This window comes from Hippoglossus hippoglossus, chromosome 8 (assembly GCF_009819705.1).
Source record: "Hippoglossus hippoglossus isolate fHipHip1 chromosome 8, fHipHip1.pri, whole genome shotgun sequence".
NCBI classification, from domain to species: domain Eukaryota; kingdom Metazoa; phylum Chordata; class Actinopteri; order Pleuronectiformes; family Pleuronectidae; genus Hippoglossus; species Hippoglossus hippoglossus.
Genome location: NC_047158.1, coordinates 7,762,156 through 7,787,555, shown reverse-complemented (window position 1 = coordinate 7,787,555; position 25,400 = coordinate 7,762,156). Strand labels below are relative to the sequence as shown.

General features: G+C 41.9%; 1 protein-coding gene across 2 annotated transcripts; it reads right to left on the bottom strand.

Moving 5' to 3' along the window:
* Positions 1–1,006: 1,006 nt before the first annotated feature.
* Positions 1,007–24,505, bottom strand: ttyh3a (tweety family member 3a). Of its 2 annotated transcripts, XM_034592302.1 has the most exons (16): positions 24,065–24,434; positions 23,495–23,686; positions 19,725–19,894; positions 17,420–17,531; positions 17,039–17,259; positions 16,191–16,286; positions 15,570–15,642; positions 14,754–14,829; positions 11,620–11,675; positions 10,895–10,987; positions 9,585–9,677; positions 8,713–8,849; positions 7,172–7,345; positions 6,340–6,415; positions 5,427–5,528; positions 2,994–3,130 (listed from the first exon to the last, which is right to left on the bottom strand). In XM_034592302.1, the coding sequence occupies exons 2-15, from the start codon at positions 23,618–23,620 to the stop codon at positions 5,448–5,450; spliced, it is 1,584 nt and encodes a 527-aa protein (XP_034448193.1). In that variant the 5' UTR covers positions 23,621–23,686; positions 24,065–24,434; the 3' UTR covers positions 2,994–3,130; positions 5,427–5,447. The 2 variants fall into 2 exon arrangements, with proteins under 2 accessions (XP_034448195.1, XP_034448193.1); XM_034592304.1 differs by lacking the exon at positions 5,427–5,528 and having other exon boundaries at positions 1,007–3,130; positions 24,065–24,505.
* Positions 24,506–25,400: the final 895 nt, after the last annotated feature.

Genomic DNA, 25,400 nt, shown 5'->3' with positions numbered 1-25,400 from the left:
GATGCTGAGAACAGTGAGAATGAATAAAAACAGTAAAGTTGTGGGTCTTACAGGTAAAGAATGAGCTGAAGCTTGTTATAAAGCTGTGGAATGTTGAGGGGAGCTGCAGATTTAGGTTGATCATGAACGAGCTCTTTCACATTGTCACATTGTTTCCATGCAGTCATCTCATACATTGTTATAATAGAATAGAGATTAGTGATGTGAATAATCTTCTGTCTGATCTGGTGAAATAACATTTTCATGTCCTGGACCCTGGACCTGTCCAACGATCGTGTCTCCAGATGAAGTTTATCAAAATAAACATCATCTGGAGACGCTGCCTTCATGACAGACGGTCAGAAAATCTTTCCTGGGAAAAGTTATTGTTTTAAAAAGTGAAGATATGCCAAGATATGTACAAGAACATTTTAATTCCACATAAAATCTAATCTTCTTTCAAGTTCATACTCAACAGAAGTGATATCTATCAGTGATATATAAGTGGATGAATGGTTGGCTAGATGAGAACTAAAACACTCAGGAACAACTTACTGATCCAACATTACATGACTGGTTTTATTTTAAGCCTTTGTAAATGAAAATATGACTTTTAAACACCTATTAAAGTTTTTTTAAGGAAACTGAAAGTAATGTTTTTAATACTCTTAAGATCTGCAGATAACATGTACACTATAAAGTCAGAATGACGTACACAGACAACAAAAAAATCATCTTTAGCATTAAAATATACATCACAAACTCCTGTATAAACTAAAAAGGACCATTTGTTTAAATGGGTAAAAACCTTTCTAAGTATATGTAGTATTCACATATTATGGCTGTTGTGACTTTATATTATTGCTTCAGTCATAGAGCTGAGCTTTGGTAAGATTCAGTAAAAAATAACGTTAGTAAAAACGACCAGTACCATTAAATCTCAGGTCAACAGTGAAGTTTTGCTGCCCCCTAGTGTCACTTCCTGGTCTTGCTGTTAACACAAAGGAATCCAAAGAGGCGGAAGTCTACAGTTAAGGTTTGTTTAATTTTAAAACACAGCATTCAAGCTCAGAATCACCACAGGTTTTACATGTACACATTTTAGAGACAGCAAACAAGATGTACAAAATAAAAAATAAAAACTGATTACATCCCTAGTGATTTCTTTTTAACAGAAAAAATTGAAACCTATTTACCTTATTCACATTAATGAAGCAACACTTTGTGCTTGCTACAGATTCTAAAATGAAATAAAAAAAATCTACGAGCAAATCAAATAGAAACATTTTTTGAAATGTAAAATATTTTTTTTCAAGAAATTAAAAAGAAAAGTCCATTTCAGTACTTTTTTTGTTTTTCTTCATTTTGTAAATGTCCACGACCTGTACAACAGCTTTGAGTAACAAACAACAAATAGAATATGACCACTACGAAAAACACAAGGATTGCATCAGTGTAGTAAAAGTCTTACAGAGCATAAATGTAATGAGAAAAAAAAGTCAGGCTCGTTTTCTCGTTGGAGCTGTCATCGTTACAAACGGGCCTAAAGTAAAGACATTTAAAAAATAAAGATATTCAGAGTTTAAGAGTTGTGCTTCCATTTGTTGGCACAATCTCAAAAAAATACAAAATCACCTCTTGTACTGGTCACAAAAGCACATTGAAGAGAAAAGCGAGTTGAAGCATCGGAGGTACAAACATCTCGTTCCACACGTAAAGGATCGTCATGCTTCAACAGGAACAGCTTCCAGTTTATATGAGAGAGCGGAGTCGTGGCAATTCCTTCACAGCGTCCACTTCGTTTTTCTACTGTTCGTATAAATGCTAAAACACATTTGTGAGACACTGGATTGACAATGCACAGGAGTTCCCTCTTCTTGAGAAGCTGGAATATGCAGACTTTCACCAGAATGTGCATTAAGACTTAATGATGGGACGAGTGGCTTCCTCTACCAGGCAGACTCAAGAATGTGTGATTGTACTTCCCGGCCATGTCGAGGGAAATGGAGCTCTACAACTTTTGAGAATTACAAGCAGTCTGGTGAAGAGGGGGCACCGCAAAAATGATCTTAAAAAGTCTGGAGCAAGATTGAAGAAAGACATCACACACTCCTCTGTATTCCAGCGCATCACCATCGTCGGTAAAAAGAGAAAAGAAAAAATTCTGCTTCCAGTAGTATAAAAACTTCTCTCCACTATTTAACTCATTTCATCTTTGTCCTTTTCAAATCCTCTGAGAGCGTCAAAGTTCACAGCTTCACGAGTTACAGTGTTGTCACTGCTTTGGAAAAGTGGCTTATAAATGTATTTTGTTGAAAAGCCACAGGAAATAACAGTGTCCCGAGAAGACAAAAAGACTTGTTGCGTGTTCGACGTGCAATACCGCAGGAAAACTGGTCCCAGACGTCAGATTTAAGACGAAACGCCAAAAACAAGCCCGTGTGCACATATGATATCAAACAGGAAAATAATGCAATTATCAGATTTGCATTTTAAGATCCACGAAACCTGAGCAACCGTGATGTTGCGCTGTGAAATTAATCTAACTACGCCAGTTCGGTATTTTGTTGAATGTGTAATAATGCAAGAAACGATATCTACTCCTCAGGTGGGAAGATCTCCAACGATTCCTCCCGTAATTACGTGTAAGGCATTTTCCTCCCTCTCCGACTGAGGGGGGGGCAGGGGGTACAGTTCTTTACAAAAACAACTAATAGTAAATCAGTGTTAGTCAGTGAGCACTTCCAGAGTCCTCAACACGGCAAAGCCTTGTTAGATGTGACGCTGTACAATGTCATAATGTAAAGAGAAAAAAAAAAGGAGTGTAAACGTCAGTCCAGGCTCCGTCAAATCAGAGTGAGGATAATATCCCAGAAGGATGGTGGAAACTGGAGAGATGAGCTTTGATGTCACGTCCGTCACTTTTCACTTCAACCAATCAGCGAAAGCACATTTGGTTTTCCGTTTCAAGTCGAGTAAGAGAGTTAACGGTGGAGGAAAAACAGAAGGTGGAGCGGCTGAGTAAAAAAAAAAAGAAGAAAAACCCTGACTGACGCCAGTGCAGAAAGTCCAGCGTGGTCTAGGGCGCTGGAGGGTTGGTCGGCTCTGGTCGGCTGTTGGCCAGGTACTTCGCCCGCATGCTGGAGGTGTACTGTGGAGAAGAAACAGAAAATGACACATGGGAGCAAATGAGAATCACGATTTCACCCTTTATGGCTCAAAATGTGAGAAGAACAAGTGGAACACAAAAGGGTAAAAGTCACCCCTACAACATACAAAACACATTCTGTGTAGGATCTGAACTGAAACTGGTTTTGAAGCCTTTTTTAAAAAAATGTATCTGTTGTAAAAAAACAGACAAAATCTAAACTTAGCAGAGTAAGAAGAAAATCCATCAGGTAAATCAAACTCCCAAAGCTGCAGCGGAGGAACATATGAATATACAGATTGGACAAATGCATAACAGAGCACAATTTAACAGATCAGAGAAAATCCTACACAGATGAGCGTCCACACTGAGTCCAGAGAACTGGAATCTACAGGGATCAAGAACCATTCAAATACAGAGAGAACATCACAGCAACAGCTAAACAGGGGAAAGCAGAGAACAAGGAGTTGAGCTGAATAAATAAAACTCCAACCCTGGTTCCATCTATATCACTTTGTGGTTTTCGTCAACCTTCGTGCACATCGGCAGGGTCGCTCATTCGTTTACATTTAGGATGCACCCATGCATTTGTGGAATACAGGCGACACAAACACAAAAAGGCTGCATTTCAAACTCATGTGGAAAAACCATGTTGGACTTTTCATGTGGAATTTATTCTCTCATGCTACGATCATCCTTCAGATCCACTTTATGCTTAGGGATGTTAAATATATTCCTCTGAATTTAACAACATGATTTACCTCAGATGTCAAAGTAAACGAGGTCAGACGTTCACATGAAAGACAAGATGCTAATTCTCAACAGTCTCAATTTGTATAAACAGGAGTTTTCAAAGTTGAACACTGCGACTCCTCTCAGATGAAATCCAGACAACCAGGCCCCCTGCACTGCAACTTTAAATTAAATGCTTCGTCTACGAGTCACCATTAAACTTCAGGGAACGTAGGAGAGAGTTTAATTTTTCCATTTAGTGAATTAAAAATACACTGAAGTAAATAATCTACCCACTGATGTGCATATAAAAATACTAGCACATTAACTCTGATACTGGAGTTAAAGTTGTTACACAGACTTTAAAGATGGAAGAGATGACGGCGCCCAAAAGTGAGGCCAAATCATCTTGATTGCCCCCTGGTGTTTGTCTTCAGTATGAGTCATAAATACTACCTCCTCCATGTTAGTGGATGGGACATGGACCAAGATAAAAAGTCAAGGTCTAGGTAAAAGTTTTTTTACAAAGAGGATTTCTGTCTTTTTAGGTAGTTCTTAACAATTGGTTGCAATTGGTCGAGTGTGTGTATTGGCACGATCTCTGCCACGAGATTGTGGCTCCAAATTTGGTCACCAGCCCAAAATAGCAGCACTTGAATCCAGGATATTTTGGATTCGTTTTTTCACAGTGGGAGGAAGTGGAGATGCGTCGTCCATCTTTGTCATTGGTCTTTACATCTTTTGGTAAGATTTTGGATTTGGATTTTAAATCATGCTAGTAAATTATTTGAAAATATGTATCAAATCTGAGTGTTCAGAACTAAGACAGATTTTTGATGAAAAATGTGTAAACCTGGTGCTAATTAAAAGATTGTATTTGCCTCATGTGCATCACAATCACTACTACTGACTGTGATGTTAAACAGATTAAATCAGAGAAACAAACAATACTGAATCTCTCTTTGTTTTAGTGCTGGGGTGCACCCCCCCTGTTCCTTTGTTTCCGTGGCAGTATCTTTCCCTCAAATCTCCCCCCCCTCACGGGAAGGCACGGCTTAGTTAGAAAACTGTATTTATAGTTATCTCACCAGATACAGTGCCAGTAAAGACACTAAGGAAAATAAGCAAGAAGAGATACAACCTGATGATTAATAAACCTTGTGAGTTCTTACAAAAACTGTCACTTCCAGTGGAATTCTCCCCATTACACATAATACTAAAAAACAAAGCAGTTCCATGTAACCAGTGAAACGGCTTCATAACTTCACGATGACTCATTGTTGACTCATAGATAACAGTGAGCCACTGGGCAGAATTACAGCATCCCATGATCCTCCCAATACATCTGTGGTGCAAGGGGTGTGGGGAAACATGCAGCCCGGGGCCAAAAAACAAACATCAGGTGAGACACCAGGTGGGACAGGAGTCAGGACAGAGGGGGGGGAGTGGGGGCATGGGTGATTCAGCAGCGCCTGGTGAGACCTGAGCAGAGGGTGAGTTAGAGCTGGGGGGGGGGTTTGGGAGGAGGAGCAGGTCAGCGGGTGGAGGGGACGGGCATGTTTTGTACCTGTTAGCATAGCAGACGAGGTTACCAAAACGATCTTGAACTCTCCGAAGGCTTTAACTGCCAGCAGTGACCGCTGTTACTGTCGGCGGCAGTCAAATACAACTGTATGGATTCGCAGGAAAAAAAAAAAACAACACGACAAGAAGAGAGTATAGAGATGTAACACAAAGCAGCGTCTAGGTCCAAGCAGACACACAGACACCAGGGAGAGCAGGATGTCTGGTAGAGGTTCAGGCCAGAGGTTGGGGGCAGGAGGGAGAAACTGAATTTGGCTCGTTTGTAAATTCTCTAACATCATTCTAACATCTGCGAAACTGTGTCAACCTGTCAAAAACAGTTCTTGCACAACATAAAGAGACAGCTGCAGAGGATCAAACGCTCTGGACTTGGAAAGACAACACACTGTTCATCACTTGAACGTTCTTTGCCAACGACGTTTCTGTCCTCAGATTCTCATCAGACAAAGTTCATGTAGACAAACAGTGACTGAGAAAAAACACCAATCATAGGAGGTTGGCTGCTCGTCTGTACAAACTTTGCTTGATAAAGGTTTGAGTGATCAATTGGGTGAGAGCAAGTGAAGAGCAATGTGCACGATTCGTGTTCTTTCCAACTTGTGTCACGTAAACGACAGACAACATGGTCACTTTACTGATCCATGTAGGGAAATTCATTTTTGTTTCACCGACCTCTTCCATAAAACAGGTCAAGTTTAGCAGAGCTTCTTTTGATTTGTTCTTTAAATCCAACTCAAACATCTGCGTACACGCCATTTAGTTCCTCTGGTTCCATAGTTAGCTAGAATATTTTGTCCATCCATAAGGGCAGACAGATAGTCCCTGACTAAAAGCTGCCAAAGGACCCAGAGGTGCTCCGACAGCCCTCGTGTTTATACAGGGAACACAACACTTACCGTGGGGGGAGGAGACTCTCGTCCAATCAGAGGCGTGTTTTCACAGCGAGAGTTCTGGAAGCTGGCGTTCTGAGCCCTGTTGAATCAAACACACAGCGAGATCAAACAACAACATGCACACAAGTACAGTGTCAAATCCCTACATGTTGCTTTACAGATGTGAAACAATATACTGTACATGAAACTCTACACGTCAGTTTTCAGCATTCCAAGAATGAGGGGAATCCCCCCCCCCGTCACTCTCCCTAACACTGGGCTTTGGGTTTCACAGCCACCAAGACTGGTGGGCAACAGCTGAATCTGCAGACCACTGCATCACTTTGTATAGAGAACTCGGGACGTATAAGCTGAATGTAGTCCGAACCTAAATAACAGGTGTGAAATGTGCCTCCGACCAGGGTCAAGACCAATGACATAAATCATCTGCAGTGTGAAAAACATTGCTTTTCTCCATTCAAACAGAGAGACTACTTCCCGCTGAACTGACAACTTGCAAACATCAGATGCACATCTGTCTTTAAACCAATCAATGTCAATTGTCGGTAGACGGAGCCCACGTAGGTGATGACAACAAGACGTACGTATGTCATACAACATTCTTTAGTGAGCTCGATAAATTGCAATGTGAAACCAAAACTAACCAGATCAAATGTAAACAATGTAAGATGGGAACATTTGTATCAAAGACATTACTTTGTCTCAGACTTTCAGGTGTAAAAACGCCTGAAGTAACATATATCTGTCTCCTTAAGCAGAACAAAACCACTTCTGCCTTTGTCTAAGTGATCCTCTCTGTTCAAATTCACAGTAATGTGCAGCAGTGGCAACTTACATGTACTCTGTTACAGGTGCGTTGCTGACGGTGTGGGCGGCCGCAGGGATGGAGGTCTCACTGCCATAGCTGCTGCCACAGCTGTACAGGCTGGGCATGTGGACCCGGTACAGGTTATCATGGTTCTGCCTCCCTCCGTGGCTCGGAGACTCATCCTCACTGTCGTCCTCGCTCCTGCGAAACCAAAAAAACTTCAATAGCACCACCAGCAGAGGGAACCCCTGTGCTTACTGACGGACGACAAAAGGAGCATTAAAAATGCCACGTGGTGACGTTTTAGTGTTTATTCAACGTCACGTTTTGATTAAATTTCCCCACAGGGAGAGAAAACAGGTGGAATTTGTTGCTGTTTGAGGCAAAGAGGAGGCAACTTTCCACTGACCCTAATGGGACTGAACAAAGACTGTAAAAATAGACTCATGTAATTGGTTCAGTTTCTACAGGAAATTTTGTATCAGCACACTGATTGCATTTGTTTTCTGTCAGGCATTGGCCTACTTCTGCAGTAATCATGTGATTCCACTTGCTTCTCTTCACACACAGAGGCTCAATAGTGTGTTTCCCATAATAATGTACAGAACAATGACACTGGCATCATGGAGCCTGTCTCCCTCTAGTGGCCAGGGCGTGCATAGGCTATTTCCTGCATACCAAACCTATGACATCATAGAATAACATCTTGGGCAGATTACAGCATATTTTCAATTAAATATGCATATCAGGAAAAAAAACACAGAGACAATATTGAACTGATTAATTAATTAATACTACTAATTAAACTAGATAATATATAATAGATAATGTTCGATATAAAACATAAATCAACTTTCCATTTGAAGCTGTAATTTCAAATGGGGTAAAATAAATGAGCTTGAATGTATCAGTACAACAGAACAAGCTGAGCAGCAACCACTGAGGAGAACAGGCTGGTAGCGTGAAAGCCTTTGCTTTATAACAGGAAGCTCCAGCTGAGATCAAACCGATCAACAAGCCCCCCCCCCATCGTAAGGAGGGATCAGCTAATTACGTGGTGCTGCTGAGCCGACAGCTGTGCTCTCGTCGTAGCCATCCTGAAACCCTTATCTGCCGCTGATAGGACAAAGAAATCATTCTGATTTCACCCCTGCGCTGCTGCTGTGAGCGACACCAGCTCAGACGGTGGTTAGGATAGATTTAGGCCAACTCTGCACAATTAGAGGGGATAACGGGAAGTAATCTATTTGAGGAAGCAGCTGGAGCCTTCTGGACTTGTCGCAGTGGTAAACACATACAGGCTTTGAACAGCAAACAAACACAAAAATATTCATGTTTTCTTGTCTGTGTAGAGCGAATTTCTTTGTCGGCTTCATTCTCGTACCATGTAAGGGTTCGAAAAAAATGCTGTGAAACCATAATTAATTGATGGGCTTATCCTCTTGAATTATTTCTGACTGTATACACAGTCCGCCACACAAAGTCAGCTTAAAAGCTTTTATGCAGCCTCCTCTGCGGCTGCGGGTTAAAGGGGATTGTGTACCGTATGAGTGCAGTGGATGCCTTACCTCTTGGTCCGCCAGGTGTGAGGCACACTGCAAACAATCGAGCTGAACATGAGAGCAGTGACGAAGGAGAAGAGCACGAGGTAGATGAGGCCTTCCAGTCCGTCGTAACACAGACCTGTCATGGCCTGGACATAGTCCTGAAACAAGCAGTGGCACAGATTTCATTATTGCATCCATAAACAGATCAGGAGTCATTTGAGTAGGAAAGAGCAAAAACAAAAATGCATTAAGAAAGAAAAACCCAGAGTTGCTGTTTTTAAAACTCAGCATGTGGATTGCAGGGTCTTTAAAATGCATCTGCTGGGATTTCTCATTTAAACTAGGTCAAACCAATGAGCTCACAGTTGGAAGACAGTGCAGTTTCACCCCGGTTTGGAAAGAAGCGCAACGCTCCACCTTATCATGACTGAGAATCTCCATTCTGCATGCGCGGCACAGCAGAAACGCATTTCGTATTCTACTGAAGATACTCCCAATTTTTTAAGAAATAACAAACCCCGGCATGATGAAAGGGCTGAATAGGGAGCAACATGAAAGAGCTCCAGTTGCACATGTGCACTTGGAATTTGGAAATCCCCGAGGCACAATCCTCCGCAGCACAGCCATGGCCAAGTATTTATCATTCAGCTTGCTTCATAAACGAGGAACTGCCGGCATCAGTTGGGACAAGAACTCGCAGACAGGAAGGCAAATGTTATCTATGGTGACAGGTGTAGTCAACTGCACAAGTATGAAAGAGCGGCTGCCTCATACAACCAACCTGGACTACGAAGGTGTCACAACAAATCAATCCCCAGGTTCCCCCCCCCCACCCCATCAAACACGGAGTGACCCTCCAGTCTTCTCTGGTAAGTCTTCTCCTCCCTGCTCACCATGTGCAGGCTGCGACAGTCCACCAGTGCAGTGAGTTGGTGTAGGCTGATCTCCGTGGTGTTCAGTATCCCCTGAATCTGGTCCAAACTTTCCTGGAAGAGAATGAGGAAAACGAGCTCTATTGAAACAGGCTTAACTTGAAATGCACCTTCGGATACTTGAATGCGGCGACAAAACATTATGACAATACTGGGGAGAATGAAAAGCATTCACTCGAACAACACTCACGGTCTAAGTATTACAGTAAAGCCATTTACAGACATGACATGTGCGCAGAATGGGGTCCGGAGTTTGCATTTCACGTATGTAGAACGCAGCAGGAGTGTCTCCGGTCAGACAGAAAAAATGAGGGGTGGGGTCTGGGTTGAACATGCAGGAAGCAGGACATAATGTATATATTCCACTGCAGAGATAATGTGTTTTTGTGGACAGTCACCAAAAGTTTCGGATCTCATTGTCTCTCTAAGTTGACACCTTTGTCTGCGGCTTCTACGTGCATGGCATCTCTTTTTCATCCTGAGATATCTGTATTCTTCTCGTTTATTTTTCAGTTTTGCGTCTGACGTTAGGGGGCTGGCAGGAGAGACAGTCTCACAAACCGTCCCTCTGGATAATTTCAGGGGATTATCCATGTCTGAAAGCAGATTAAATGGCAGTTTCCTACTGCTGCTTATTAAAAGTTTAACCAGTCAAGAATGAGATAACGATTGGAAAAACTGGAAAACAGAAGCAGGCGAACAGTGATTAATTCACAGATTATTGATTCTACACGTGTTTCTCAGGGATTTGTCTTTCATTATTATACAACAGGACTCAGCTCCAGCGGAAACAAACAGATTTCCATGTGTGATACTTATCAATCTCTCTGTTTCAGCAGAAATTATGTCTGATTATCTGATAGAAGCGTTTCCACAGCATCAGCACATTTCTCTGTGTGGGTATGTGAAGTGAAATATGCCTCTCTCTATTCCCAATGTCAGCTCTCATTTGTGCCTCTGTCAACACAGTGCAAGGACCAGCGCTGGACAATACCACAGCGCTGCATTGACAAGGGGCCAGTGAAAGCCTAATGCAGCTAAATGGACATAATGCATGTCCCAGGTGGGCTGTCAGCAGATCTGTATGTGGACAGGTGCGCTTCACTTCTCTGCAGGTCAGTGGTTTGGGCCCCTTCACTGGGTTATTCATCACAATGGTACAATAGTGAAGGGACAGCTTGTGGCGTGGGGGTGGGAGGGGAGGGGGTTGCAGATACCCTGTAATGTGCCATTTCTAGTAGAGTGTATTGATTCTGGGGCTGGAAACATACCTTAGTTTGTTTGTATTCTCCGGTGGCGGAGCGCAGCAGCTCGGACACATCGTCCTGCATCTCCACTAATGCTTTGTGACTGCCTGAGAGCTTCTGAAATGAAGAATAAATAATAATATAGCAGCGCAGCTCTACACTGTTTTTCATTTTTTATCACTACCAAGAGCCTTCAGCTGCCGTCTCTCTTTGTAGTCAAGTGGAGATCTTGAGGAGGCATGCCGACAGTTTATAGACCGGAGCTGAAAGACTTCGTATATATAGCTTCTTTTTGTGCACTAACAATAGATGCCTCGGCTTCAGCGGCACTCAAAAGTTTTGATTTATTCATGCAGCTTAAAAGATAAAATGTAGGTACTCCATTAAAGTAACAAACATATAGTGCAACTCTACTTTAATATAAACATCACTAACATAGCAGGCACGTGCTTCAGCACAGACTCACTGCTCTGCACCACTTTTCCTTATGGCAGAATGGGAAGTATTGTACTGTCACACAAGGAAAAAAGTCCTTCTTTGAGGCAATGGAAGTGACTCAATGTGCCCACTTGGATTCTCATCAGTTACAAGGTCATGCATCATGCAGTAAATATGTCTGTAATATTGTGTCTACTTAGATTAGAGTATTATGAGCACCATATTGATGTTCAAGCTATTAGCCCGACGTAATCTTATAACTGTAAAAAGAGAAAACTGGTTTCACATGTTATGGAATACATGAAACAAACCTGCTGGAATGGATTGTTCTTTTCCAGATTGCAACTAAGGTAGTACTGCAGGATTTCTGTGAGTGAGAGGACAGTAAGAACAGAACAGAATGAATTAGCAAAGCCACATAAAAACACACGCAAGGCTGCAACTAACAATTGTTTTAAATCAAATAATCTGCTCAATGTTTTGTACAAAATAAAACCTCAAAGAAATTTGCCCTAAAATCATATATAACCAAGACAAGCAGCAAATAGAGGCGGGAACAAATGCACATCTGGAAAATGTTCCTTCAAAAAAGACATATCAATTACTATATCAACCTTTTTCAAGTCATTTTCTGTACAATGTCTAAGTGATTAATGGACCAATCGTTTCAGCTCCATTTGAATTAAAACCACCACACAAACAACAGCCATGCTCAGGAGAAGTAAACCTTGTTTTGTTTGTGTGGTCTAATCTACATCAAACTTGTGTTTATAGCTGAGCTGGTGCTGCCTGAAATTCATATGCTAGGGGAACTGGAGGATTTAATACACAGTGTTTACAGCCCACAATAAGAGCAATGCACCAATGGGACTTGGTGCAGCAATATAAGGCTATTTGTTCATAGTTTTATAGTCCATTCTAAAACAGTGAGTCATACCTGCTCACTGTCATATCACTTATAAACAGAACATGGCCAGACATTTCATCACCTTTAAGTCGATTGCTTATTTCCACATTCAGCAGTTATGGAGCATTATTATTCAGTAAGAGTCCAATATTCACTTCCTTTTACCTCGGGTTTTGGTCTCCACCATCTCCTGAGAAAAATATCTGTCTCTATAGCTGCTAAATGCTCGACCAGCTAGTTGCTACCTTTGTCTGAGCAGGCAGTATAAGTCAGTAAGTTAAATTATGATCTGAAACTAACTAGAAAGCTCTGTAAAGCTGAGGGGGAGCTGCAGATTCGGGTCATAATTTTCTGTTTATTGCTGTAATAAAAAAACATAATTTTGTATATTAATTCTGCACTGTGCTTCAGCTATTTATGTTGTGTTCTAGGAAAGAGGCCAAGAGAAATGTTCCCATTTTATTTTCTACTTCTGTCTTGTCGTGTTGCCTGCTGCAGCGTCAGAGCATGACTGCTGCTGTAACTGTGCACCCGCTGAGCTAATCCTGAGCTCGGAGGGGAAATGTTCCAAGAAAATAAAGTTCAAAAGGTGCTGTAACAGTATGAATGAATTAATGTGTTTTTCGCTGGGACAACAGAACATGCAGCAATGGAGAGGCTCGGGCTAAACCCTCACTTACTGCACCAAGACTCCTGCGAAACACCACAAAGAGCGGTTACGTCATCTCTGGAGGAATTGTTAAGTAACAACAAGACCGAACGTGTGTGCTGTTCACAGTAAACTAGGAACCAAAGCAAGGTTTTTGGACTTTCACACACTAATACCGTCCGCTTAAAGTATTTCTCCTAAAGCACAGCAGTGTGTAGGAGTTGATGAGCAATCATTTATATGTGTGACTAAAAAGCTGTACAGCAGTATCCTCACACACACACACACACACACACAACTGCTGTATCAGGAGCTTGTTTCCCACACAGCTGAGCATGAGAGGAGAATTTCCGGTGCAGGAAAGTACATATAAAGCCAGCTGCTGTCGGTCCAGCTCTTATACGTCCGCCCACACATGTTAATGTCAGGAAGAGCAGATTTCCTGGAGTCTGACTTCCGGTAAAGGATGGAAATAATTGATGCCTCGTCATGGGGCTTGGGTTAGCTTTTGTGCCACTTGGTGTCAATTCTATTAGTTTTCTGCCACTGTTCCCTGAAGCAGAAAATGAAGAATGTGTTCTGCTTATGACTAAGGGATGAAACCACAAGACTTCAGCTACCAGGCAGTGAACAAGACCAGGGGGGTCTCTTCTGTTTTACAATCAGATTGATCATGGCCATGGTCACACGGGATCTTGCTTATTGGACAGAGATTTGGCAGCACATTACCCCAGCAGGTTAAACGTTTGGGCTGGATTAAAGAGCAAAAACAAATCTGGTTCTGGTCCCTGGAACGTCACATAAATCGCTCGGAGAATTTCGTTATCAAAGGTTTTAAAAGCACAAGGAACTGCTGGCACCAAATGTAAACTAAACTGGAAAAGCACATGTAGAGGGAGACCGGCCTCTGAATAAAGACTTCAAGATAGTTGTTGTTAAGACAGTTATTATTTCAATTTAAGTTCTATGTCTTGGTAAATAGCTGCATCATTTTTCAGAGATGCAGCTTAAGACTTTCACAAACAACCAGAGGGGAGAAATACAAAAGACTGACTCACACTCTTTTTGTTTGTTAAGACCATGTGTCTTATACACAAAGAGGAGAAATGAGCGGAATGAAAACAAATATTAATGAGGGTTGTTGAAATGTGGGGATCTTAATAAACTGGTAAAAATCTTTATTAGAGTCTTAATTCATACATTGAGCTAAATAAAGATGTATTTGAATTGCTAACTAGTTAACATGTGTTTCAGAGAATACCACTGCATGAAGCAGCCCCAGGGCAAAAGTTATAATTTCTGCTGAATAATACACTGCATGGAATGAGTTGGTGCTCATGGATCAGAGGATTTACAGCTGATGTCCTGACTTCTGCCCACAAGATTGGACTGTGCACTCAGAACTCACCATATTTTAGCAGAAGAGGAGTAAAGGACAAATTCTGAAGATGTGCGATTTTTCCATTAACTGAAGAGGGATGCAGGAAATTTACTGTCTCTGATCCTCCCCTCTGCCCCTCTTATCTCCCTAATACACTCTGTTTCACACACACAAGACCGAGGCACACTGTTTTCCCTCTTATGCGCATCCCATCATGGGACAGATTGGACAATTACTAAAATGAGACGCCACAGAGAGGCTCCTATTCTGTTTAAAAGGGCAGCCTATTGCTCTCTTAACCCTGCTGCAGTAAATTTAGAGGCTCTTTATGGGCTGTGGACAAGACCAAGCCCCACTCTTTACAGCAATGTCATCTCACTGCTGCACAATAACAACCTCTTCAATTAGAGAGGAGAAATATTCATCGTTTGAAGAGCTGACTGAATGAATAATGAAACCCTCTCTTTACAGCACACCCATGAATGCCACTTATGTTTGTTATTCATACCTTTATTGACGACCTTGTACTGGTCGGCCACTTTTGTGACATACGTGTCAGGAGCGACACAGAAGTCACTCGAGGTCTAGGAAAACAAAGACAGTTTTTACTTCATGTTTACAACAACAAAGTGAAACAGCATCACAGACAAATTAAACTCACTGTCATCGTTGATGTAATGTAAGGAAATGTTCACAGCTTTAATCACTGTTTTATCTGTGTGACAGGTTGACTGTGTCTCAACTAAACTAAGCTCATCTGAATGTGAGGTGTGATTCATCTTCAAAGGAGGAAAATCCTCCACATGAAAATGTAATGTAAATTCATAAACATTTTTCTTCCTCCTGGGGAATATACAGAAAAATGCCTGTTTGAATGAAACCATAAATAAACATTATGCAAATCTCCTGGATTTATGCTGCTGTAGTCCAAGAACAAAGGCTGCAATGTTAGTGCTACAGAGCTAATTCCACAAATTTTGCTTGTGATCACAGGTTTTAATCACCATCAATAGACTTGAGTATTTTTTGAAAATTTTGAGTCACCTAAAAGATTCCCCTTCACCATAAAACAATGTGTTAAGTTAACACTAATGTGTTATTACTACAAATAAAAGGGGTTTTAACAAAAACAGGCGCTGACTTACATCATGAGGGTATTTCAGTGCATATTTTAGCTGTGTCAACACTGCTCAACTAATTAAGTGAAAAAACATTCCCCTCCAAGGCCAAATTTTGTAATCATTGGCTTTGTTCTCCAATTATATGCAATGAACTGTGCTGTTCTACCTGGAAAACAGCATTACGCTTGGATGGGGACACTTACCGCCGAGACGGCTAATTCCATCCCCAAGGAGACCCAGCTGATAACCAGAGCCACTACGCCAAACAAGCACACCCTGGGGAGACCGAGAGGAGGTTTGAAGTGTAAGCATCTTTAACATTGTGGGTTATATGTACATCTACAATCAAATACGCTGTGGAAGGAGATATGGTTAAGCTAATTAAGGTGGTTTCAGCATAGTGTTTGTTATTAGACGAGCGATTCATTGAAAGTAAAGACACTGAATTAATATCCATCCATTAATATCCAGTGATTTAGTTGATTTATCGATTAGTTAATTCATTTTCTGTTAATTAACTGAACGATTAAAAACAACTGTGACGTTTTCACTATTTTTCTAAATTTGTTTAGACCAATCAATTCATCCATTTATTGAGGAAAATAATGATGCTGATTAAGCGATATTGGAACTAATTGTAAATCTACAGGAAGAACAGGAGGAGAGGCACAGATAGAAGCTGTGTAGTCTCATAAAGAGACTTACATTAATTGTTGTGTACAGCAATTGCCATTGACTCAGTGACAAGAGCAAAAATCATTTCCCAGGGCAGGATCATTTTCCCTTTAGAGCTCCTGTGGCCGTGATCTCGTGATTAGACTCACCCTATAAGCGTTCCCTTGGAGTTGCGAATGAGGCCAAACAGCACCAGGAGGCAGATGAGGACGTCGAACAGTAGCAGGCTTATGTAGCCCAGCCACCTGTGAAGACCAATGTCATTAACAACACATGGCTGAGGGCAGCACAGCTAAACATCTCTCAACAGAGCATAATCTTGTTAATGTTGTTCAAAACAGAGTCAGAGTTTGACACCACAAAATGGGTTTTGCTGTGTTAATGCATTACATTAAGATAACACATCATTGATCCCCAGGAGAAAATGCACAGATTAAGTTGGACAGGTTACCTCAATTTTGCATTTATAAAGTGCATCTCATGTCATTTCCACTTTGAATTACTGCCTAAGCCACTTGCATATTTATAGTTGTAAGCGTACATGTCGACAAACGTGTTACAGCCCAGAGGGGCTGCCACGACATGGTCTTCAACATTTTCTAACAAACTGGGAAACTCGATGCAGACTTAAGATTCTTGGTGAGTTACTTGTCTGTGCTCGTCTCTTCTCCCCACATCGGATTCACTCAGACATCATAATGCAGAAACATATCCCACAGAGCAGCGTCAGACGCCACAGTCTCACCAGGGAAAAGATGGACTAACTTTCAACAACATATGCAAGATGAGTGGCAGCCACTGTCTTTACAGGGATGTGAATTATTAATAGGAGCATGTGTCTCCATAGAAAAATTAATGAAGAGATGCAGCATGCTCTGTATTCAATGCTCATGATTATTAACAATGCTGCTGCTGCTACTACTCCCAACGCAAGAGCTACATACAAGTTTGTTGTACTAATCTGCATGACCCTGTTTGTTCACTATAGCAGACCTACCTGTACCAATCATACAGCTCAATGTTGACAGCCAGCTCCTCCAAGGAGATGTTAGTGTTGTCCCAGAAGGGAATCTCCACCATCTGTTTCACCAGCTCGTCCAGCTGGCCTTGCAGCTTTTGGACGATGGACAGGTAGTCCGCGTGCCCCGCATACTGGCCCTCAAGCTGCTGCAGATTGTCTTCTACGGTTTGGTTCAATGAGGATGTACTGTCATATACCTATAATCATCACACACACAAAGAAACGTTGCGATTGAGCACAGAGAGGAAAAGGGGATTCACTACAGAGCTTTGGTGGTAGAGGAAACCAGGACCGCTCATGGCAGTGGGACGATGAATTATTAAACACGCTGGTATAATTTGTGCCATCGGGCCTTACCAGCTTCTGCACTCCAACGATTGTGCGGTTAGCATGGCGCAGGGAATACGTCAGCCGATTCACTCCATCACAAGTCTCGCCGTTCCCATAGAAACCGACAGCAATGCCAGCGCTGAGGGGAGACAAAAGGAAGGGAGGGGAGACAGGGTGGTGAGGAGGAGGGATTAGCTAAAAAGGACACAGAGCGGAGACAGAGATGAGAGCGAGCGAGGGGGACAGCGAGGCGGCCAGCGAAGCGTGTGAACTCTACATTAACCCTGTCGGCTCAGACCCCAGTCAACAGGCTCCATTCAGCTGCAGCAGAAAGACTCCATACAGAACCATGGAAACACAGAGGAATGGACCAGCTATGCCCCAAACCCCGCACTACGGCTGACAAAGGCTGCACTGAGGCAGGAGATCAGCTCCCATTTGCACAGACAGGCCTCAGGTTGCAGGAAAACAGTTCTGGCGACTGCACAGGAAACAGTTTCTATAGGCATATAAACATGAAAAATATTCGCACAATACTATAAACAATTCTGACAATTTATTTGCCGCTATTCACAGTAATGTTGCTTGGTGTGTGAAAATAAACTCCCTTGCTGTGCTCTGAGAAACAATTTGAAGACAGAAGGCTCAGTGACGATATCGCTTCCTGTTGTGCAGCTGTTGGTCTCTTTTGCTATGGTCCATCTGAAGCCAGAGTGGATTCTATCAAGTGGGAAGATGATAAGTGAATCATTCCAACAGCGTTCAGCCAGCCATCAGTGGGTTTCCCCTTCCTGGACGGCTGCTAATCTCTTCCTCTGTCACACTCTGCTGTGCGAAGAACAGGAGCAGGGTCACACCAAAAATAAAAACCAAGCTCCCTGCTGAGAAGTGAACCTGTGGAAACTACACTGTTCATTCTCTATCGTAGAAAATAAGAACGAAAAAAACAGAAAAGCACTTGCAGATATTCCTAATATCTTTAAAAGAGGTGCAGAGCTTTGACACTGTCAAAGAACGAAAGCAAAACAGAGTTGTCTGATCTATCAAACTTCGTTTTACTTGCTTTTACGAGAAAACATTTGTGCGTGGGTACGAGCGCACACACACACTCTGAGATACAGAGATTGTGATGCAGTTCATGTACTCATCAGGTCCCTGAGCTCTTTGTGCTTCCCTGAATCACCCGTGATGGCTCTCCGGTGGCCCATCAACAGGAGGGGGAAAACAGGAAGCAAATGCAGTGTTCAAGGAGTGAAAGCATGTCCAGATGGTTCAGTTCTCACAATACCGTCTTCAAAAAATAAAAATCCTAACAATGAAGCCAATGTATACGACACATTCCCTCAGTTGTATTAATTCAAGTTTTCTTTAAAAACAATGAGATATTTTTAAACTTTCGTCTGGGTGTTAGTTCTACCTGAGATGCTTCAGATTGTGGTCATAATTACATCATCTGCATTTCTGATAAGAAGCTGTTTAACTGAAATGTGATTTCATTTGACCTGAGATCATCTTTTGCGGTGAAACTTTGTCTTTTTCCAACTTCTCATGTGGTCTCTTTATGTAATAACACAGAAGACACTGAACATAATTACAAGAGTTGGGTGGTTTTCTGTGTCTTGAGGATACAGAGCGGCAGACTGTTCTCAGGCTGGTTGTCTCTGAATCTGTAGCTTTTTGCAGCTGACCACAAAATGTAAACACTTTGCAAAGATTATCAGTCGTCGGCGGATGCCATGCCTCTTCCTGTATCTTTGTCTGTGGGTGTGTGAATGTAAAGTAGCAGTCACAAACAAAGAGAACTGGTGAATGCCACGTGCAGAAAATGCAGACAATATGAGATCTGGTTGCCTTCTTCTTTTCTTGTCATTCCGTCTAGCTCTCCTCTCCTGCCACTCTGCTGTCAAACCCAAACACTCATCAGGAAATTCAGACTCTGAAAACAGCACCATATTTAGGGATGGTAGTTAGGGGCGGCTTTGACTCAGGAGGTAGGGCAGGTCATCCACTAACCGCAAGGTCGGTGGTTAAATCCCTGGCTAATCCATTCTGAGTACAAGATTGCCGCTGTACGAGTGACGTGTGAGAGAGAAAGTGCTGCACATACTGTATATGCACTGCATGAATGTGAGAGTGAGTGTGATTGGCACTTTGTAGAGCACTTTGAAAGACTACAAAAAACATATTTAAATACAGACTATTGACCATATTAGATTTAGTCAATTTCAGGATTGAAAGAATTATGACCCTGTGTTAAATGAACAACATAAATAACTTTTCTTGAGGATCAAAAACACACTGCTCCCCAGTGTCATCCCACAGTTACACTCACCTGCAGACAAGTGTTGCGATGATAACACACCAGGCCGTGCAGCAGCAGTCTGCCTTGGGCTGCTCAACATTTCTGTTTCGCCGGCAGCACAGCCAGATGGAGTAGAAGAGCAGAAACAGGAGGTCCAGGGCCAGACAGGCGAGCGCCACACCTCCCAATAACAGGATGGACTGATGGGACAGAAGAAGAGCATGATGGAAAATTCACTGCAACGTCAATAACAGTGAGGTTAATGGCCTCCCCAAGTTTCCCACAGAGACTCATCACACAATTAGCTCGAAGAACTAAAACATGTTGCCTCACGTGCTTAACATTTGTCTTCTTCGCTGTGTGAGACGTTGTTAATGTGTGTGCATCTGTTACGGCTGTAACTTTAATAATAAATACTGTGCGACAAAGGCACTTACTACAGTTGTCTTACCCATTATCCGAAATAAAACTGAAGTTATGCTATGTATGCAAGTACCCAGGAACACGCACTATAATTTGGAGAACAAAAATATATTAGATAGGATTTAATCATTCCCTGTGATATTAAAAGAAAATTAAAGGCGGCTTTTGATTTTGAGTACAAAAGTGGTACAGAAGAGCCTGCTCATTTCAGCAAAGTAATACAAGGATAATTGTGGACTTGATCTAGACACAACTGAAAATAACCACAATGAAAGGCTTCTTTTAAGTGAATCAGGATTACAAAAAACGCTGGGTGCAAAAATTAAAGAGACGAATGCTCCCAGAAAAACCAGACTGGTACACGTAAGCGTTTTCTTCATCACTCAACACAATGGTTAGAGTTTCAAAGCGAGCAGTAGAGAAATATACAGGGAAGGTTAACAGCAGCTCTTCCTATGTAGGTCACACAGAGGGGTGTGTTCACTGTAAACTCCTGAGGATTCTGGGCTGGTGCAGTTTTCCATCCTGCCACTTTTGTTTTGGGAAAAATCTATTGTTGTTCTATGTGCTTGATTTTGTCTCAACAAAGAATGTATAACACAATGACTATGATTCAAAACTGGTATACAGTAATTGTATTTGTCTGCTTGAACTGGGATGATGTTTAGGATGGCTGCTACAGATGATCTTGATATTTTGTTTATCTGATTGGTTTCTGAGATTTCTAGGTCGAGTGACGGAGGCACCTGAGGCAGTGGTTTGACAACACTGTTGTCGTCAGTGAACAACTGAAGAAAAGCATAAAGTCTGGGCAACGCAATACTTTCCGTGTGCCAATCTTGTTTAACGTCGACAGAGATGCAGACCGCACAGACTCATCCGACACAAATGCCATTGAGTGACTCAGCTCCTGCATGTTGCTCTGCTTAGTTCGGCTGAAAAGGGTTCACTGAGTGCAACAGCACCACAGGAGGAAGAGCCTATACTCCTATTCCGTGTTACTTCTGGTGCATCACTTCCACACATCATCTGTGCATCATAATGACGGAGCACCGCTCACGGTTCAGCCATCTGGACATGTCGAGACTTCCCCTGAAGCCTCAGTGAGAGCACTGCATCGACAATAATAAACAGCTTGTCATCGCAGTTGGCTGATAATTATGGTTTATTGAGGCAGCCTAATGATGACCTCTTTTACGTTGCGAATAAATGTGTCAGGGAAGTGAGAAAATGCGCTTTATTTCCTGCATTAGTGGCTTGTCGTAATGCAATGTGCAATATGGTTTAATCTAACACATTCAGTTTCCTGTGAATAACCACATTTTAACAGTGGTGTTGTTTGTACTCAGCTTCTGCACACACACACCACAAACACGTCAATGAACCCTTCCTGTGTTCTACAAGGAAAAGGCTCCCAATCATAGGCAACAGCAAGCAGATACAATGATGTTTTTTCAGCAAATAGACTCCAGTGAAAACATCAGGTTAAGAATACAGTTCATTAAAATGCTCTTTTTGTTTTGAACAGCGCCCTTCCGTCCAAGCATCCACCAAATAGTGAATCAATTAAATAAAGGACTCTATACTTTTATCGATGCAACCACTTGAATTACTTTCATTTTAAATCACAAATGTATATATAAGCACCACACATGACCACAGCTTGAGGCCGTGCATGTTCTTCTTCTTTAGCATTTCTCATGAACTGACGGGTTTCACTTCTGGTTTTTCTGAATCACGAAAGGGGAACAGCGTCGGAACTTGCTAAAACTGGGAGAAAAAAAACTCTGGCAGTTTTTCAACTTCTGTTAAAAGCCTCCCTCAATCTATTCTGATTCACCCTGCCCTCAGCAGTCTCTCCAAAACACACACACATTAACCTCTCTTTCTCAAGAGTCTTTTAAAAAACCTCGACACCATGAGAGGATTTGGCAATGACACGTTTCCAAAAATGAACAGCATACACAATGTTCATTAGTAAATAAACTTAAGATAATTATTAATTTAGGATTAGACAATGCTGGTACATTATTAGCTCTTTATTATGAGCATGACAAACAAAAAACGTCCCACCTTACCAGACAAGGGATTAAGTTTAACTGAACAGTTGAGTCAGCTGTTTCAACAGAATTTAAGTAGTATTACCCGACTTCTTTATGACGTGGCTTTAACAGATGTTAAACCGATTTATTTGCTGAGCATTAAAAGAAGGTAATGTTATCTTAACCTAATGCTGACACAGATAATAATTTTCAGTTTTATTTGCATACACAATCTCTGCACTGAGAGGCGTAGACTGCAAACCAACCGCAGATTCACGGAAACAAACTGCATCAGGATGAGTAAGAGCTACCGTCATGGAAAACAATCAATCACTGGGTGAGTCTGTGTCAATCATCACACTCTGGCACTTTTACAGATCTTAATGAAATTTGGCAAGCTGATTTGGTCATTTAAGAAACCTATGACACCGAAATATAGATATAGATACGGGCTAACAAAGTTTTTTTTCATATTGGCGATAACATGCTGTTAAGATAAATATGGAGCTGGAAAATAGCTTCAAAGTGATATGACAACCATTGACTTTAAGGAGGATATGGCCAGTCACAGTCACTCCCCCCCCCCCAAAAGGTTCAAACTTCCTTAGCCAATGTCCCTTAATTAGGATCAGAGACGCATTCATTTCCGGTTCCTTGGTTTCTCATATGATCAAATCAACAAGGCAAATGTCATCAACATCTGTGACGGTGCCGCCCAAAAGTGTGAGGACCTGACACAGAATGACCCCACTGCAATAAGCAAACCAAATATCACTTGACCTAAATTCAGAGACTCTCTTTAATATTAACCATGTGGGCAACTGCTTCCTGAGCTCCCCTCCCCCCCAGTCTTAGCTGTTCTCCATGCTGTGTAGTCGCCTTACCACCAGTTTAACCACTTTAATCTGAGAACATAAGGCAGTATTTTTTTTTAATGGAAAGGCACTTAACAGTCTAAAAGCCCAGTATGTGGTATATACGAAAACTCTGCTTATTGACTGATTGCATCTTAAGGAAAATAACAGGTCTCAACTTGGCTCACGCCGCACAATGGCAGCTGACTGGCCTGTGGCAGAGGTCAGGACACGGATAGAACAGCCACACACAGATGGTGACATGGATCAAAAGGTGAAGGGGGACAACAGGTGGGAACAGGTCCTGGCCTCACGGGGAAAACTGATCATGCATCCACACCATCACCATCACACCCTGCACCTTGAGGTGGACGGCGAAACTGATATAATGAAACAAACAAAGCAGTAACAGTGGGTGGGTGTCTGCAGGCTGCCTGGGGAACCACAGCATCTAGGATCGGCCGGTGTGGGGTCAGTTTACCTGTTGATATGTCCAGTCGTCCGGTTGGAAATCGCCGCTGGTTTGCTCGAACCTGAGGTTGAAATGTGGAAGCCTGTGGAGCAGTTTCACCCACCATGGTGGAGAGTAGCTGACCACTGCAGCCATGACGAGTGAGTGTCAATGAGACTTTACAAGCAAAGGATGCGGGAGAGTCCACCTCATAAAGTCTGTCTGCATCCGGGATGAGAAGAGGACAACATAAACATTAAAGCACAAGAAACTAGCTCGAGGTAAAAAAAACACCCCATAAAATCTGGGGTGTTTTCCTAAAAAAGTTAAAGTAAATTATTCAACTAAATTGCAACAAATACCCAAAGTAAAAGCTGCACAACTGTTTGCTAACATGACACCAGCTAGTAGTTAGCTCTAAACCCAGCGACCCGAGGCTTAGCCAAGCTAGTTAGCTTGTTAACCAGTAAACTTGATGTAGAGATGTGTCACCACCAGTAAGGACGTGGCTGTAATGTTAGCCGTGAAACCCGTTACTGCCGGGCTCCATTTAAGATGTGGTTGAATAAATAATCCGACATTAAAGCCGGTTACACGTACCGGGGTGTAGTTAGCATTAACTCCGCTAACGTTAGCCGGTGTAGCCGCTGGTTAGTTGTGTCCGCCGCGGCTCGTACAAGCAGAAGTCTCTTTTGTTCCTCCGGACATTCTGCAGCTCTCTCCGAGGTTTGTTTACGTTTACATCCTGTTTTGAGTTTCTTTGTTTGTTAGCATGTAATCCCTCAGTCCGTGTGCTGCAGAGTCTCGGTCCACGTCCGCAGCTCAAAGACGCCGCTCCGAGTTAAACCTTCATCCAGGTCCAAGTGCAGCGCAGGGGAGAGACTGTGGAACCAACGCGGCGGCGGCGGCTGCTCACGACGTTAAGCCCGCAGGCAGTGAGCTCTGCCCGGCCTCGCTCAGCCCACCTCACCGGCACATACACAACACGGCAGCGCCACCCAGAGGCGACCCAGTGATCGTCAGCCCGAGTTGAAAATGTTGCTGCTGCTCTTCGACTGCAACTGTGAGAAATAAGTGGTGAACATAGAGTGGATTAACCCGAGGGGCCATTTTATGACCCCTTACCATACATGGACCTTTATTATCTCAGGGCACATATAAACTAACCAGTTCTCTGCTGCTGATTGATAAATTATAATAAACTAATGGTGGTAAACTTTATTGCTGTGGCACCTTTCAAAACATAGTTGCAAAGTGCTTCACAGTATAGAGATAAAGTAAAGTAGAATTTTATGAAAACCACATGAATCCATTAATACAAATTAATCAACCAAAATAAGAACAGCAGGAGGTAACATAAGGCAGGATTAAATACTTAAATAGCCCTGAGGATAAAAATGAATGTTCAGAGCTCAGTTAATACAGTCCTATAGATAGATAGATAGATAGATAGATAGATAGATAGATAGATTCAAGTTATTAACATGTTGCATCAACATGTTAGATAATTGTTTGGGTCATCTTCAAAAGCAAAAAACTGCCAAATATTCTCTGGTACCAGTATTTTAAAAATGAACAGTTGCTAGTTGTTCGGGTGATAAAGCTGTTGGGTTTTTTGACTGTGCGTAAAAAAAATAATTAGAAGATGTGGGTTCAGTTCAGTGATTAATAATGGGCTTTTATTTTATTTTAAAAAATAATAATTTTATAACATTTTAAGACAATGTATTCGTATCATATCAATATATATTTTGGACTTTTATTATATTGCTATTAATCTTTATCATTATTATTATGATCCTTATTATCCGCATTATTATTATTATTATTATTATTAATAATAATAATAGGCTTGCGCACTAGTCCACAGCACAAAGTTTAAAAATCTCTGCTAACACGCGGTGATGTGCATGTGAGCGTCAGTTTATATAAACTT

Coding starts and splice junctions, on each gene's coding strand:
- ttyh3a (XM_034592302.1), bottom strand. CDS start 23,620: ATGGCTGCAGTGGTCAGCTACTCTCCACCATGGTGGGTGAAACTGCTC. Junction 17,532..19,724: donor ATCGCAACACTTGTCTGCAG/GTGAGTGTAACT, acceptor GTCTCCCCTCAG/CGCTGGCATTGCTGTCGGTT. Junction 11,676..14,753: donor GTACAAGGTCGTCAATAAAG/GTATGAATAACA, acceptor TCTCACTCACAG/AAATCCTGCAGTACTACCTT.